The sequence below is a fragment of the Sciurus vulgaris genome (assembly GCF_902686455.1).
Source record: "Sciurus vulgaris genome assembly, chromosome: 16".
Lineage (NCBI taxonomy): Eukaryota > Metazoa > Chordata > Mammalia > Rodentia > Sciuridae > Sciurus > Sciurus vulgaris.
The window spans coordinates 15555191-15573169 of NC_136477.1; the positions used below are offsets into that span (position 1 = coordinate 15555191).

Here is a 17979-nt window from a genome sequence, read left to right on the forward strand (position 1 = left end):
AGAGGCTGGCCCTTGGCAGGTACAGTGTGGGAACAGTTCAATCTTCCATTTCCCTCCTTTCCTCTCCTCTCCTCTTCTCTCTCCTCTCCTCCCCCCTCCTCTCCTCTCCTCTCCTCTCCTCTCCTCTCCTCTCCTCTCCTCTCTTCTCTTCTCTTCTCTTCTTCTCATCTCTCCTCTCCTCTCCTCCCCCCTCCTCTCCTCCCCCCTCCTCTCCTCTCCTCTCCTCTCCTCTCCTCTCCTCTCCTCTCCTCTCCTCCACTCTCCTCTCCTCTCCTCTCCTCTCCTCTCCTCTCCTCTTCTCTTCTCATCTCTCCTCTCCTCTCCTCCCCCCTCCTCTCCTCTCCTCTCCTCTCCTCTCCTCTCCTCTCCTCTCCTCTCCTCTCCTTTTGCTTTCATCTTCTTCCTTCTTGTTAATAGTTATGCTCGTCATTGCTCCCAAGCTTTTCAGCATTTATCATCATCTAGGTTCAGTGTTTTTGGCAGCTTTAATGAGATATGACTCACGTACCATATAATTCACTGTTTTACGTTTTGTGCAATCATCAGTACGGCCAATTGTGGACATTTTCATCACCTGCAAAAGAAATCTCTGATCCCTTCAATCATTACTCCTGTTCCCCCAGTCCCTGACAACCACTAACATAATGTCTCTTCGGATTTCCCTCTTTGGGGCATTTCATAGAGATGATATCATACAATGTGTGTCTTTCTGTGTTTGGGTTCTTCTGCTCAGCATGATGTTTTCAAGGTTCATCCTTGTTGTACAATGGACCAGAGCTTTTTTCCTTTTCATTCTAAGCCATTGGTTGGATAGACCACGTTCTGGTTCTCAGCTCAGCAGTCAGTAGGCATTTGAGTTGTCTCTACCTTTTGACTCTTATGAATTATGCACCTATAAATAATAATGTACACATTTTTGTGTGGATCTTGTCTTCGTCTCTTTTGCTATATACCTCGGAGTGGAATTGATGACTTCATTTCCTTTCTTTTTCATTACAGTCATCTAACTTAGTGGTATCTTATTGGTATTTAATTTTCATTTAATTTAATTTTGCTGGTGATCAAACCCAGGACCTTTTATTTTATTTATTTATTTTTTTGCGGTGCTGGGGATCAAACCCAGGGCCTTGTGCTTGCAAGGCAAGCACTCTACAGACTGAGCTATCTCCCCAGCCCGTAGGACCTTTTAAATACTAGGCGAGCCCTCTACCATTGAGGTACACAACCGGCTTTACTAGGGTTTTGATCTGCATTTTCCTATGAGCACTGATAGATCTTAAGAGTTTAACATCTGTGTTCTTTTACTTTAAGAGGAAAATAGAATCAGTAGTTCCATTTTGAAGATGAAGAATCTGAAGCACAAAGAGATTACATCAGTTGTTAAAGTTCTGCCTGTGAGCTGAAGAATAGGGATCAGAGCACACATTTCTCGAGGAGTATGAGGAGGGAGAGCAGGAAGGAAGGAGCAGTGGACTGGAAACAAGAAATGCTAGCTAGCACCATGGAAATGAGCCTAGAATGAAGAAATATGTTCTTATGAGGTTAGAAAGAAATACCTACTGTGCAAGAATTAGGGAGACACCTGAAGAGTTTGGCCAAACTGAACATCATGTTTCTGTTTTGTTATTTTTCAGTAGATGTATTGATATGGAAAAGGTCATCATGTTTAAATACAACTTGAGTATAGACTAACCAAAGTGCCTGGGACCAGAAGCGTTTCAGATTTCAGAATTTTTTTCAAATCTTGGAATAAGTGCATATACACATTGGGATATCTTGGGGATAGAATAGGAGCCTAAACGTGAAATCATTTATGTTTTACACACATCACATACATATGTCCTGAAGGGACTTCCACAGTGTTTTTGGTCCCCTGCATTTGGGCTGTGACCCGCGGTGGAAGTCGCGTGTGGAATTTTCCACTTGCGTCATCAGGCTGCAAAGTTTTGGATTTTGGAGCATTTTTCACATTTTGGATTTTCAGATTACAGCTGTTCACCCTGGATTGAATCATTTACCCTAAAAAAAAATCCCTGATCACTTTTAAAGCCAGGTTCCTGGGTTACATTAGAAGTCCCAGGGTGGGTAAGCAGCAATACTTGGGGCACCCTTTGACTTCCCTATCAGTTGTGAAGTCCCCTGTGAAACAGTGAACGCCCCCTCGCCCCCCATAGTTGCCCCACACGGGGCGGGGGTGTGTGAGTGGCCAGCACAAGCCCCGGGGACAGCTGGTGCTCTTCAGGGGGCCATGATTCTGGAGACAGCATGGAACATCCTGGGGGACAGGTGAGAATCACAGTGTGACGCTGAAAGCTGAAGGCAAAGGTGGCTTCTGACTAAGCCCCAGAAATGTCACTGCGGTTCCCCAGGGTCTTCAGAGAAAAGGCCAACTTGCTGTAGTTTCGTGGATCAATGTCAATGCCCTCTGAAATTCAAAACAACCTTATGTTTACTCCTTTGCTTAGTATTAGTTGTTATACAAATTAGAAAGAATCAAAAAGGTTGAGCTCGGTGTCTATATGTTGCTTTTTATAAGTAGCATGTTGCAGACCCCTGGGTCAGGGTGGAGTAAGGGAGACAGGGTCCTGTAAGGGCAACATGTCAATCTTTCTGTTTGAAATGTAGATAAAAAGCTCATCACGGAGCTTTTGAAATTCATTTTGATTTAGCATATATCAAATTGTCACACTGTACCCAGAAATATGTATAATTTTAAAATAACATAATTCTGAATGACAAAAGCATTGCATTAAATAAACATCATCTTTGGATGGGGATGTAGCTCAGTGGTGGTGCACTTGCCTGGCATTTGTGAGGCCCTGGGTCCATTCCCAAAGGCCTTAAAAATCATATTTATCTCACGTGCTGAATTTTTGGTGACCATCAAATTGGGTCCTGAGGTGATTGCCTCACATGCCCTCCAAAGGAGTAAAAATCAGTTGCATTTATTTTCCCTCCAAAGACTGGAAAATAGAAGTCACCATTAATTCATCTGGTGACAGAAAACAGGGATAAATGGCAAAGTCAGTGTAAATAAATACAGATGGGGTCTTGGAATGATGACCCCCCACTAGCATATACTAAGAAGTCCCACTGGCCAGTCCCCTGCCCCAGGGGCCCTGTCTTCATCTCCTTCCACTAATCGGCTTCTCCTGTCTGAAGTCCCCCTGTGCCTGCTTTCCCTGCCGTGTGCCCTTCCTGGCTAATGGTCCCCTCTGTGCCACATTCACTGCTGTCCCCAAGGCAGAGCCCAGAGAGGTGATTAGGGCACAGGAGCATGAAGACAGGCTGTCGACGGGAAAATCCCCAGACTTCCAGGGACACCCTCCCTGAGCGGACTGGAGCCCTGAGTTACAGATGCCAGTTGCTGGGGACCAAGGCCAGCTGCAGAGGCAATGCTCTGCCCGCCTGGCTCTGCTCTTCCTCCATGTTGACCTGGCCTGCAGAGCAAATTCCAGTCCCCACCTCAGGAACGGTCTTCCTCTTGTTCAACTGCAACTTCCAAAGGTGTCTCTGCACAGCAGTCAGAGGGGTCTCCCTCAAAGGGAATTGTAAAAGGTCCTCTTTTCTCAGGACGTGGTATAAACTCTAATGTGGCTGCCCAGTTGCAGGATCAGCCCCTGTCCATCTCCATGTGCACTCTTCAACCCTCCAGCCCTGTGGCCAGCTCTGGTCAACCAAGCACCCACGGACCTCAGGACCTTCTTCACCTTCTACCTGGGACCCCCTTTCCAAGTTAGACCTCCTTGTCATTTCCCCAGGAAGCCCTTCCCCGACTTCCTCCTCTGTCACCATCTCCACCACCTTTTCTTCCTACTCATTAATTTCCCAATTGACCTTCTGTATTAATTAGTCACAAGATTCCCTGACTATTCCATGGGGTGATTGGCTCCAGACCCCATGGTAACAAAATCAGGGGATGCTCCAGTTCTTTATGAAACAGCTTAGAGTTGAACAGGACCTACACCCGTAGATTTTCAGTCCCCCTAGGTGGCTCAGAATACCTGATAAAATGTAAACACTGTGTAGATGGTCGTTAAACTGTATTATTTGAGAGAATAATGGCAAGAAAAATCTGTACAGATTTAGTACAGATGCCACTTTTTAAAATATTTTCATCCCGCAGGTGGTTGAATCTGAGGATGTGGGGCCCACACATGCAGAGGACAGCCTATATTTCTTTCATAGCACTATCTTCCCTCTCAAGTGTGAGCAGTGGGATTAGGGATTTTGTATAATTGATTCAGTGTTCTATTCGCCATGGAGTCTGGCACACAGTAGGTGCTCCATCAGTGTTTGTTGAGCGAGCACAGTGAGGTTTGTGGCCTTCGGTCCTGCTGACAGTAAGGGCTGCAGGGAGGCTGTCCAGTGTGCCGTGGGACGCTCATCAGCATCCCTGTCTTTGATCTCCTAGATGCTGTAGCACATCTCCACCTCCCTCAGTTGTAACCTCAAAGGACTCCAGAAACTTGCCAACATCCCCCGATGAGGGAACATCGCCCCTGGGTGAGAACCACTGTCACCCGTGGATTAGGGAGGACCTAGCTGAGGCCTCCGCAGCCACAGCGGTCTTGCTGTCAGTACTCTTAGAATTTGGTCCCTGAGATGGTTAGTGACCTGTGTCAGGTTGACTGGGTCATGGGAGGCCAGGAAGCCCAAGGGAACATTATCTCTTGGTGTGTCTGCGGCATTTCTGGATTGCCATTGCAACTGGTACCCTGAAAAGCAGGTGGCCCCCCGTCTGGGAGGGCATCGTCTGAACAGTTGAGGGACTTCTCAACATGAGAAGCCAAAGGGGATTCAGGCTCCCTCCCCCTGCCTGCAAGAGCGGGGACAGGGAGTGCTCTTCTTCTGTCTTGGGTGTTCCTGGTTTTCGGCCTTGATCTATTTTTTTTTTTTTTTTTTTCTGTGCTGGGAATCAAACGCAGGGCCTTGTGCTTGCAAGGCAAGCACTCTACCAACTGAGCTAACTCCCCAGCCCTGGTTCTCGGTCTTGAGACCCAGATTGTGATGTACGCTGTCAGGTCTCGGGCTCTCAGGCCTTTGAACTGCAGCCCTGATTTTCTGGTCTCTGGCATGCATGGTCTCTGGTCTCCAAGACCTGCTTCTCAACCTCCATGATTACATGGACCAAGACCTGATAGTAAATATTTATCTACCTACTGTCTACTTACACCCATCTGTCTATATCTTACTGTTTCTGTGTCTCTGGAGAACCAGCACCAATACAGTCCCTATCTTGGTTCCGGCTCTGATATTTTTGTGTATCATTCCACTGAGCCTCACGCGAATAACTTAAAGGTCAGGAACAGTGATGGATGCCTCCCTTTGCCCCTACAGTGAACACAGGTCTTGAGACATAGAGGCCACTAATAATTACTAAGTGAATATTGTAAAGATGGCATTTATTGGTTGCTTTGTGGATACCAGACACTGCCAACTGCCCTTAAGCAGGAAGTGCTATTTAGTTTTGAGAACCATCCTAAAAGGTGTACACGTTATTTTTAAAACCCAATTTAATGATGGAAAACTGAGCCTACAAGATAAGAGGCAATTTGATGAATCACTCAAGCAGTGCACAGCCTGACCCATGGGTCAGCCCTTCTCAGTCTCCAGAGAAAGCAACTGTTGTCTTGGAGATGAGTCGTAGGGACACTTCACAGATGCTTGGAGCCATAGATCAAAGACGGTTTCTGGAGAAGGGGATTCTGGGAGAAGAGGGGCTGGTCATGACCCTTGGTTGAGTGGCTCTTCTCCCAGAGGTGCCCCTGGTAGTCCGCAGCCTCTCTGGAGCTCTCCCACAACTTCCCCTTCACTGAGTACCAAGTCGGACATACAGACACAAATCCTCGATACCCAACAGGATGCCCAAGAGGGAGCGACTCCGGCCAAGTACCTGGTTGGAGTGATTTGAATGGCTGCCTTGTGTTCCACTCTATTCATGAGCCAATATTTGTTTAACAGCTCTTTATTCATGACTAATCTTGCGTTTTCCAATCATAAATGTCCCTGCTCTGAACACCTTTTTGTTTACACAGATGTGGAACATATCTCCAAGGTGCTGACGTAACCAAGTGTCTGTTCTAATCGGAGTCAAGATCGGAACCTGGATCGGTCTGTCTGAAACATGCTTTCCCGTGGCTTTGGAGGGCAGCGAGGGTTCTCAGTAAATACGTGAGCAAATATTCTGGTTTGTTCAGAGTCGTGGGGAATTGATTAGTTCACCCTAGAAATATTTGTTAAGAATTGATTATATGCTCCGCCACCACGCTGGTCCTGGAATGAACAAGGTGATCTAATCATGAAGCCTGCAGCCCAAGGATGCAGAGTGTTGTGTGAATATCCAGTGCTGGACTCACAGTGGCTGCCCCTCCGTTTCCCAGGTTCCCTAACTATTGGGATATCACTGGGCTCAGAGGCCATATGGATCTTACTTACTTTAAAATAGTGACTCCTGAATTTTCTCAGTGTGCCAAGGACGTAGGCTCCCGTACCTGAAGGGTCACTATTGAGCTCCTGTGCCATGAAATAAGGATATTGGGTGTTTGATTTGGAGAATGGACAGTCTCCCTGGCACTGGGATCCACAGAACCTCCTGTAGGAAGACCTGCATAAAGCCCTGAATGGAGTGGACACAGAGTCAGCAAAAACCTCTGTGGGATGCCTGGCTTCTCTGCTGTGTGACCTTGAGTGAGTCACACACCTTCAGCGCATGTGAGGTCCTGTTTGCCACTGCACGAGGCTGAAGGACCCCTTCTGCCTGACGCGAGGCATAGCATGCATTCTGCAAAGGGGGCGTCTCTGGATTCTCCATTGTGACTGAAATTGTTCCCCTTTTCCTTCCAGTTCATGTTATCCCAGGATTTCTTTTCACTCCTGAAGAGACAGAGGCAGACTGAATTTGTACTTAGGACAAATGGTGTAGTTTGCTGTTCGACTTAAATGCGACGACACCTAATTTTAGCAAATTATAAATACTCTTCAGTGGGCTCAACCTTTAATCCCTCTTCAGGGAGAAACAGATGTGCATTAAGCCTGAGATAAAATAAGTTTCCATCCTGGGCTCTGAATTCACTGTCCTCGTTCATCAGTGAGTTCCCTGCTGGCCCATGTGCTGTGTCCCTGTCTAACACAGTGGACAATATCTCACAATGAGGCACTTTTACTTGAATCAACCACAAAGGCATCTCTGTCTATAAGTATTCAAGATTCACACTCACGGTATCAAGGTTTCTTCATTTCTTTTCTGTGAATCTGGTTATTAGTGTTTCTAACTAATACTGCACAGATCTGGGCAATGCTGAACTTTACGGCATTTTGCTGGTGGTAGTTTTTGGTACACTTACAGAACTGAGTTATTCCTCCCTTTGGCTGCCAAGTGGAGTGTGATGTCTGCCACTTCTCATTGCATCGAAGGTTTCTGCCACTGGAAATATTAATGACTTTGGATTTTGGCCTGGGAAGAACAGATTACAGGTTTGGTTCTGATCAAGGGAGCTGTAGTAGGTAGAAACAGTCAAATAACATTTTCTCTGTGTTATTACCTCACAGATCCTTCTGTCCCAAATAAATGCCTGATGTTGATTAACCCTGGTGTGCACACTCATAGGTTTCTTGCAAAGACAACCTGGAAGCATCTAAAACACATAGCTTAGGACATGTTGATGGAGCATCATGACTAACAGTGGAATTTGGTGAGCCAATTTAGTTACTCCAAGGAATTCCTCCCAGAGTGTCATATTTTTTCTGGGTAGAGTTTGCTGAGGAAGGTCTTCTTCATGGTGACCTTCAGCTCCTTGTTCCTGAGGCTGAAGATGATGGGGCTGAGGAAGGGCGTGAGGACCGTGTAAGTGAAGCCCATCAAGGTGTCTCCTTCCAGGGACTGGGGTCCCTTGGGCTTGAGGTAGATGACAGAGGCAAAGCCGTAGTGCACGATCACTACCGTGAGGTGGGACGCACATGTGGAGAAGGCCTTGTGCCGCCCCTCTGCCGATGAGATCCTCAAGATGGCAGCCACGATGAAGGTGTAGGAGAGGAGGATGAGGAGGAAGCAGCCCAGCAGGGCTGTGATACACACCAGGCCCACGCCTTTGGCCACCACTGGTACGTCCTCCCCACAGGCCAACTTCAACAGGGGTGGGACATGGCAAGCAAAGTGGTGGACCTCATTGGGACCACAGAAGGTGAGATGGAAAATGGCCATGGTCACCACCAGCCCCATGACACAGCCACCAGCCCAGGACCAGGCCACCAGACAAGCACAGGCATGGGGGCTCATGAGCACGTTGTAGCGCAGTGGGTGGCAGATGGCCACGTAGCGGTCGTAGCCCATGACAGTGAGCAGGAAGGAGTGGGTGAAGCCGAATGTGAAGGAGAAGAACATCTGACTGGCACAGGCCAGGAAGGCGATGGAGTGGTGGGTGGAGAGCAGGTCAGCCAGCATGCGGGGGGTGATGGCCAAGGTGTAGAGGATCTCGGAGATGGAGAGGGCGCACAGGAAGAGGTACATGGGTGTGTGGAGGCTGCGCTCCCTCCAGATGGTGGCCATGATGAGCAGGTTTCCCAGCAGTGTGCATAGGTACATCAGCAGGAAGAGCAGGAAGAACATCAGCTGAAGGTGGGGGAAGGTGGAGAATCCAACGAGGATGAACTCAGTCACGGCTGAGCGATTGGCTCTCTGCATGGAGGCTATGCCTGGGTAAGGTCAAAAACCGGATGGAGAAGGGTTAGCAGCTTCCACCATTCCTGGACCTGCCCAAACAGGCTGATCCTGACAAAGGATGACAGGATGCATTCATTCACTTCCCAAGGCCCAACAGGTGCGGGACATGGCAAGCAAAGTGGTGGACCTCATTGGGTCCACAGAAAGTGAGATGGAAAATGGCCATGGTCACCCATTTAGGATGATACGATATTTTCAGCCTCACCTTGAGTATCTCCAGCATGCTCTTTCGAGAACACCGGGATACAGAAAGGGTAAGCAAGTTGCTCAAGGTGAAGCTGTTGAAATGTCCAACTTACTACTTGAATTGACCGGTGGCTAACTCCAAAGACTACACCCTTTGCTCTTCCTCCACGTTGCCTCCCCCAGTGAAAATGTCCCTTTTCTGTAGCTTCCTGCCATCGCTTCCCTGCCCAGCTATTTCTTTGTGATAAATCCTGCTCTTCCCACAGCTTCTGATGCCACAAGATTTTCCTACCGCTGGCTTCAGCTCCTTGGGTTAGGTGCATCTCCAATTTAATTTAAATCAATCAGATTCTTCCTCTGGGTTATCCATGTGGACAATCAGAGGTGACAGACTATGAGGTTCTAAGGAAAGAGCCAGAAATCACCCCGGGCTGTCTTCCAGCTCCCGTGAGGCACTTCTGTGTGTTCTGAGATAATGCTGCATGACCATCAGACAGGAGGAGGCAGGCGTTAGCCGACTCCAGTCCAAATCTCTACTCCTCAGCTGCGTCACTGGAGCAAGTTTCCTCATTTCTCTGCAACTGTTTCCCCTTCCTCCCTCAAAATATTTTGGGGGGAAATAAATGAGGTCTTGAGTCCCAACCCACAAGCTGTCACACATGCTCATTCCATCAATACAGCGAGTGAGCAAGTGTACACGGTTTGTGCTCAGTAAATAATCCCAATTTAATGAGATTTCCGTGTTTCTCTAAGAATCACTTAACCACATTTAAATTATCTTTTTTTTTTTCAATTAGGCAATGTAGAGTTTAACAAGCAAACCGCTGGTCCGCTCTGTTTCTGTGGGTGTGCCCACTCTAACATTTCATAGAATGCGTGACGGTGTTATCTGAGTTCTTTGCTCCGCATGGCGTTTCTAGGTTCATCCCCAAGGTCACTGCATCATGGCCTTGTTCCCTTCTATGGCCAAATGACATTGAACTATGTGAAGAGACTGCCCCAGTGATGGACATTTGGGTCGTGTGGCCCCTGGACTAGGGGTGACCAGAGATGGGGCAGGGAGCGGGCAGGAACTGGGAGATGAAATATATCTGGCCCTAGTGAGAGAAGGTGCCAGATGTACTTAATGCCACTGGATCTTAGACATTATTTATTTTTGAATTTATTTGGGTATTTTTTTTAGTTATACATGACAGTAGAATCCACTTTGATATGATTCTACCTTAATTTTGTGATGGTTTACTTTTAAAATTTTTGTTATTATTTTTGCTGGCTAATTATAATCGTATCCATTTGCAAAATATGACATGTTTTGACATACACATACAATGTTACATAATTAAATCAAGCTCACGACCACATTCATGACCTCAGTAATGTGTTCTTTTTAATTTTTTTAAATGTGAATTAAATGTCGTGTTTACATTCCTGATAACTCTGACAAAGTTAAAGTTCCCAAATTAAAGGCCTTGTCCTCTCCAGCCTTTGATAGGCCTTGTTATGGGAACAACGTCTCAGTTCTTCCACCTCCTGGTGAGAGATTATTCACTTCTGTCACCTTCATGACATTCATTGACATGTTCCAGATGCTGCAACGTGTATTTTGTCCTAATCTCATGTCAGTACTCAGGTCTTTCTGTTTCTCTCTCATAGAAGCACCCACCCCAGATGATCTTTCCCAACCAGACTTCTACCATGGACCAGTCAAGGACTGCAGGCAGGGAACTGCTGGTTAATGCCCCCTGGCCCTCACCTGCCTGAATCACTGTGGCCCTCCCCCTGCCATCTGCTGCTCACCCACCTTCTTTGCTGTGTCACCGGCAACTCCTGGGCGAGTCACGTAGGCAAGAAGGAGAGATAAGGGGGAAGAGAACAGAACAAAGGAGACCCTAACCTGTAAAAGATGGAGGTTGTGCCCACTTCTAGGGACTCTAGAACATGAGCCATGGCCCCCTTCTCCCTCCCTGGAGAAGAGTAGTCTTATTACCTTTAAATAAAACCTGCTTAATATGCTTTAAAAAACTCTGTGTGTGTGTGTGTGTGTGTGTGTGTGTGTGTGTCGCTAGGTTTGAACCAGGCTTCACGCGGGCTCGGCAAGCCTCTACCAGTGACTACACCCCCAGCCCTCTGTGATTCTTTTGTGATGACACATTTAAAGTGTGTTCTCTTGGTGATTGTGAGCTGCACAATACGTGGTCCTCGACTGCAGTCACCAGCTGTGCGATAGATCTCAACACCGAGTCCTCCCGTCCACTCGAAGCTCTGTGCCCTTTGATCAGCACCTCCCTATTCCCCCTCTCTCTCCCTGCCTTCACCTCCAGCCTCAAAACAAATGGTTAAATGGTCAATTTTTAGATGTATTTTGCCACCATAACAATTCAGTGTTGCGAACTGGGTGCAGCTCGGTGGTAGAGCGCTGGCCTCTCATGTGTGAGGCCCTGGATTCAATCCCCAGAACTAGAGAAAAAATCCAATTTAACAAGGCTCTTGTAGTAGTCAGCTTTCCATTAGTGTTAACAAATAACTCAGAAAAATCAACTCAAGTAGAAGGAAGGTTTAGTTTGACTCATGTTTTTCAAAGTTTCAGTCCAGGATCAGTTGATCCCATTGGTGGCACTGCATGGCCCGGCCGGAGTGTGTGGAGAAAGCCCATCCACCTCATGGATGGGTGTGAAGGAGACAGGGTCCCACAGGCCCCTGTGGTGGCACGCCACAGTGACCTAAAACCTCCCCTACCTGCTCAAGGCTCCACCACCTCCAAGAAGCACCAGGGACTGGGGACCGAGCCTTACCATGGCCCTCTGGGGACATTGGAGCAGTAGAGAGTGGCTCCTCAGTGGGTGAGGTCCTAGGTCAAGCCCTGACGGGTGTCTCATGAGACACAGGAGGAACCAGCTACCCTGGTGACTGGAGGCTGCATCCCCAAGTACTGCAGCTTCCAGTTTCTTGGCCTCTCTTCCTGGAACCACCTTCTTCTTTCCCCACTTTGAGGTCAGCATCTGCCCTGGCTCCCCAGGACGGAGCCCGACAGAGCCACACAGTCCTGCCTCTCTGAAGTCGTAGAGGACTGAGTGGCTTGGGAACAAAATCCTCCAGGAGAGACCAAATGGGCGACACTGGGGGACGCGTGCTGTGCTCTCAGGCCTCCTGTGCTCCCAGTGTCGAGGCAGGTTTCTCACGCTTGGAGATCTGGATGCTTAGGGCGAGACCTTTCGGTCAGGGGCTGTGACTGGGATGTGCAGCAGCGTCCCTGGTCCTTACCAGCTGGATAGCTGTAGCCTCTGGTCAGATGTGACAGACAGGAACGTCTGCAGACGGCACTGGTGTCCTCGTGGGGTGCGACGCTGCTCGGTGAGGACCCGGAGTGCGTTGCACCCGCGTGGCACCCCTCTGCCAGGCCCCCCGGCTCCCACCTGGCATACGCCTGTTCCTCTTTAAGATTCGGTTTCAGTGTCACCTCCTTGGTCCCACACTCCTAAACTTTTCTTCCCCAAACAGATTGAGCCCCTCCTTCCTGGGTGCTTCCCAAAGAAAAATTCCTGCCTGACTCTAAAACTCCTTGCTCAGGACTTCTTCCTGCCGTTCGTCAGTCACCGTGTTGGAGCCCTACCTACCCCATCCCTGGACTGGGGTCCTTGATGCAGGCAGTGTTGTTTCTAGAGTCCTGTGTGCTCAACATCGATGACCCCCGTCAGAACAGCGGCCCTTCGTTGGATGCGTCCTTGGGACCAAGCATCTCTCACGCCGTTCTTCAATCTCTTCCTGTGATCCTTGTTTGACGATGTGGAAGCAGAATCCCAGAGGACCCGTTGCTTACCACGGTGCCATGATTCTACAACACGGGTGCCAGGATCTGAACGGAGGTCCGACTGACCCCAAGGCTTGTCATTTCCCTTCCTCTTTCTTGTTGCTCAGCGCTTACTGGTGGCTGTGGAGTGTCAGAGGCCATGCTCTGACAAGGAGACATCCTTCCCCCGTGGCTCACAGTGCCCACCCTCTCACTCCTTGTATCTCTGGGGACCCCAAACATCCCCAGGGAGAAGGAACTCTGAGAAGATGAGAGCTGATTACATCTGGGGGAAATGTGGAGGGCGGCGTGAGCTTCCCTGTGGCACAGCAGGGCTCAGGATGTAGCTACAGGGGCGCCTCTTCACGCTGAAAAGTGCAAAATCATGGAGACAAGAAAGGTCTGTGGCTACCAGCAACTTGTGGGGTCAGAGCAAGGAACAGGAATAGCACAGGGAATTCTTAAGGTGGTGAAACTGCGCTAGCATGCTCTAAGGACAGGTTCTTGACATTGTGCGTTTGTCAAAACCCAGGAAATTTATACCACCATGAGTGACACCTTACAGAAACATGGATTTTAGTGAGAGGGACAGGGGGACAAGGGGACAAAGAAGCAGAAAGAGAGGGGAGAGAGGGAGGGGAAGGAGAGGGAGGAGGAAGCGAGAGATACTGAAGAGCACTTTCTGACACGAGGGGCTCCCACAGGAAGGCCAGCTCTCTGCCCAGAGACCTGGGGACTAAGCCTGGCAAGGCAAGTCACGCCCACTTATTTCCTTACCGTGGGGTTCCCCAACTTCAGCATGAGGGACATTTAAAGAATCATTCTTTTTCATTGATATTACTTTCGACAGAATAATCATAATTGTATGCACTTATGGGTACAAAAGGATGCTTTGATTTGTGCATACAACATATCATGATTAAATCAAACCCATGACCACATCCACCGCCTCACTCATTGTTTTTATGGTGAGCTACTGAAGCGCAGTCTCTTACTTTGATGTGTACAACAAATTACCATTGAGGCAAGCCACCCAGCTGTGCTGCTGATCTTAAAATTGATCCCTCCTGTCTATGGGGAACTTTTCCCCCTCTGATCAATAATTCTGCACTCTCTTCCTCCAAACTCCATTTCCAGTCCCTGATAACCAGCCAGCCAGGCACAGAAAGACACAAAGCTCATGATCTCCTTTATCCGGGGAACCAGTGGAGAGTGGGACGTGGGCTAACCACGGGTGTGGGGCTCTCCTGTTATTTCAAGATGTGAGCAGCTTTCCTGACCTCCATCTCCCGGATGTCGCTGGATCCCCAGTCAGGACAATCAGATGTGTCCTCACACACTGTCAAATGTCCCACAGAATCACCCCCACACCTGCTGCCCACCCCGGCTGTCTTCTCAGCTGTTTGCTCTGCCCCTCTCCCATCTCTCCCAGCTCCGCTGCTCCTCCCTCTCTCCTTATCCTCACTCCTGAGCATCAACTCCTCTGGCCCTGCCCACCCTCCTCATTGTCTGCACCCCAGGGAGGCCTGGAGCTACTGGATTCTGGATCTCCTTGTTCTTCTCTCCTCTCTGCCTCTCCCCAGTCTTTCCCCCCACCCCCATTGGTTTCTGACCAGACAAACCAAGAGGAAAGGTTAAATGCAGACAGGCGTCTGGGAACCGGAGCCATGATGGTCCCGCTCTCTCTACATCTGTTTTCTCACCTGTCCCAAGAACCTGCCACCCAAAAAGCATCAGGTCCGCTAAGCGATCCTCACATGCCTTGACGTTCCATGCTCCCGACAGGAATTCGCCTGGGTTGTACAAATGGGTGGCTTCTCCCGCAGGTGTTGTTTCCCAAGCCCTGTCCTGGTCAGGTAGGCGGCAGGGGAGGTGACTCACCTGGAAGTCGGAGCCTTTGCTTGCAGCCGCCTCAGCGCAGCCCTGGGCTGGAGTTTCCCTGCTGAAAACTTGCGGAGCTGAACTGCTGCGCGTGGGCGCCGGGCAGGGAGCCCGCGACGCCTGGCCGCCGGGATTTATCCTCCCCCGCTTCCCGCCCACTCTTCCCCGGGCTGTCCTTCCACCCGCGCCTCTGCCACAGGGATCCTGGGACCCCTGGGGCCCTGTCAGGGATGAGGCAACAGCAGGGATCTGTGTCCTCACCTCCCCTCCCTCCCTGCCTTCCAGGGCGAGTCAATTACCTGAGCTTCTCAAGGGCTCAAGAGGCTGATGCCCCACAAATGTGGGGACCTGGGGACCTGGCTGTTGATGTCCACAGGCGGCAAAACTGTCACTGCCGCCGGGACTGAGGCGGCTACCCCCTCCTGAGTCTGGGTCTCTGCCCAATTAGATGATTTTCAAAGATTTTTAAATTCAAAGATCATGTGTGCATGTGTTTCTTCTTAAGTAACTAAGTCCGCAAGCAAGAGCAAGGGCTGTGAGCCGCCTGCCCCGCCGACATGACGGCCGGGAACGCACACCTTGCAGACCTCCATAGGCAGGCGGCACAGAAACAAATGCCATCCTTCCAGGTGATGTTTCCGCTGCACGTTATAGTTTTATTTTTGAGATGAATTTCACATAATCGACCACATTACAGAGTACAATTCAGTGGGACATAATGCATAATAGCACCTCTAGCTGGTTCCAAAACATTTCATCACTTCTGAAGGAAACTGCATAGTCCTGAGCAGACACTGCAGAATCTCCAGCTTACCCTGCTCCGCGATCACGTTTGTTTCCTGCCTCGGTGGAATCGCCTCCCCTGAACAATCCTTTTTAAAAAAATGTCTATATGACAGTAGAGTGTATTTTGACATATTATGCATACATGGAGTATAACTGCCCTTTCTTCTGGCTGTACATGATGTGGCATTACACTGGTCATATAACATATGAACAAAGGAAAGTTATGTTCAATTCATTCCACTGTCTTTCCTATTCCCATCCCCCATCCTTCCCTTCATTCCCCTTTGTCTAATCCAATGAACTTCTATTCTACCTGCCTATCCCTGGGCTTATTGTGTGTCAGCATCCACAGATCAGAGAGAACCTTTGGTTTTGGGGGAATGGCTTATTTCAGTGGGCATGATAGTCTCCAGCTCCATCCATTTACCAGCAAATGTCATAATTTCACTCTTTTTTATGACTGAGTAATATTCCACTATGCATATGTTCTTTATCCACTCATCTTTTGAAGGGCACTTAGATTGGTTCCATAGTTTAGCTATTGTGAATTTGGCTGCTATGAACATTGATGTGACGGTGTCACTATCGTATGCTGATTTTAAGTCCTTTGGGTATATGCTGAGGAGTGAGATAACTGGGTTCACGGGTGGTTCCATTCCCAGTTTTCTGAGGAATCTCCGTACTGCTTTCCAGAGTGGCTGCACCAACTGGCAACTCTACCAGCAATATATGAGTGTGCCTTTTCCCCCACATCCTCGCCAACATTTATTGTTATTTATATTCTTGATAATTGCCATTCTGACTGGAGTGAGACGGAATCTCAGTGTAGTTTTGTTTTTTTTACACAAACCTTTATTTTGCTTATTTAGTTTTTTAATGTGGTGCTGGGAATCGAACCCAGTGCCTCATACATGCCAGGCAAGTGCTCCACCCCTAAGACACAACCCAGCCCTCAGTGTAGTTTTAATTTGTATTTCTCTGATTGTCGGAGATGTTGAACATTTTTCATGTATGAGAGTCTCCTTTCACTCATATGGATATCCTCTTTTGCAAAAAGCCCATTCAAAACATTTCCTCACTTTACTATTAGGTTGGCTTGTTCTTGTTGATTTGCAAGCATTTTCTTTTTGAGAGTCTAGATGCTAATTTTGCCTACCAACCATTTTTTCCTCCTGCCCTTCTATCTTTATACTGCCCCATCAGATATATTTCTATGTGGTTCGTCTGATACCTTTTTACCACAAGTTTAGAGGACAGAAGTATAACATGGTAGATATACTCTTCCTTTTATAAGTAAAGTGGGGGGGGGGGGGGGTTGACCAAGATGAAACAAATTTAATAAGACTCAAATATAAGAAAAGATATCTCATGCTCACACGTTGGAAGAATTAACATTGTTAAAAAGTCCACACTACAGAGCCAATGTCATCCTACCAAAGACATTCTTTTTTTAGAACAAATATTTTTAGTTAGAGATGGATGCAATACCTTTATTTATTTTTTTTATGTGGTGCCGAGGATTGAATCTTACGTGCCAAGCAAGGGCTGTACCACTGAGCCACAACCCCAGCCCCCAAGGACATTCTTCACAGAAATGGAAGAAACAATTCTAAAATTTACATGGAACCACAAGAGACTTTGAACAGACAAAGCAATCCTGAGGGACGAGAACAAAGCTGGAGGCATCCCACTGCCTGACTTCAAAATATGACCTTGGCAAAAAGCAGACACACAGCCCAGTGGGACAGAATAGCCCAGAAAGAAACCCTCACGCTGCCAAGGCTACCTGATGCGGGAAGCAATGTATCTTTAATACATGGTACTAGGAAAACTGGATATTCACCTGCAGAAAGAAACTGGACCCCTTCCTCTCACCATATCCAAAAATCAACTCATAATCCATCAAAAAATCTTAAAAATCTATGACATGAGGGCTGGGGACGTAACTCAATTGGTAAGGTGTTTGCCTACCATGCCCAAGGCCCTGGGTTCAATCCCCAGCACCTCAAAAAAATAAATAAATAAGACGTGAAACTAGTAGAAGAAGACATAGGGGAAAAGTCACAGGGTGCTGTTTTGGACAAAGATTTTGGGGGGGCCTGGTTTCAAAGGCAAAGGCAACAAAAGAACAATAGGCAACTGGTAACATAGAACTAAAATGCTTCTGGAGAGCAATGGAAACAGTCAACAGAAGGTAAGGATAAGCTCCAGGAGGGAGGAGAGACTCTCAACTGTACAGCGGATGTTAATTTCCAAAATGTATAAGGAACTCAATGAACTTAATAGCAAGGAAAGAAATAACCCTATTAAAAATGTGCAGAAGTGTTGGGTATGTGACTCCTGGTCGTGTGCTCGCCTAGCTCCGTGGGGCCCTGGATTCCATCCCAGCACCACACACACGCACGCACGTGTGAGCATGTACAAGAGACCTGAATAGACATTTCCCAGAAGAAAAAAATAAAATAAAATAAAAGACGTACAAACGACCAACAAGCGCTTGGCAAGACACTCAGCGTCACTGGTCAGGGGAAGCACATCAAAACCGCAGCTACCGCCTCACACCTACAGAGCGGCTCTTACCAAAAAGACAAGTGGTCACTGTGCTGGTGGAGAACGG

General features: G+C 48.1%; 1 protein-coding gene across 1 annotated transcript; it reads right to left on the reverse strand.

Moving 5' to 3' along the window:
• Nucleotides 1-7735: 7735 nt before the first annotated feature.
• On the reverse strand, nucleotides 7736-8683 carry LOC306646981 (olfactory receptor 10H1; the record flags this gene model as incomplete). Its single annotated transcript, XM_079115917.1, has 1 exon — nucleotides 7736-8683. One exon carries the CDS (start codon nucleotides 8681-8683, stop codon nucleotides 7736-7738), a length of 948 nt encoding a protein of 315 aa, XP_078972043.1.
• Between the last annotated feature and the right edge of the window lie 9296 nt (nucleotides 8684-17979).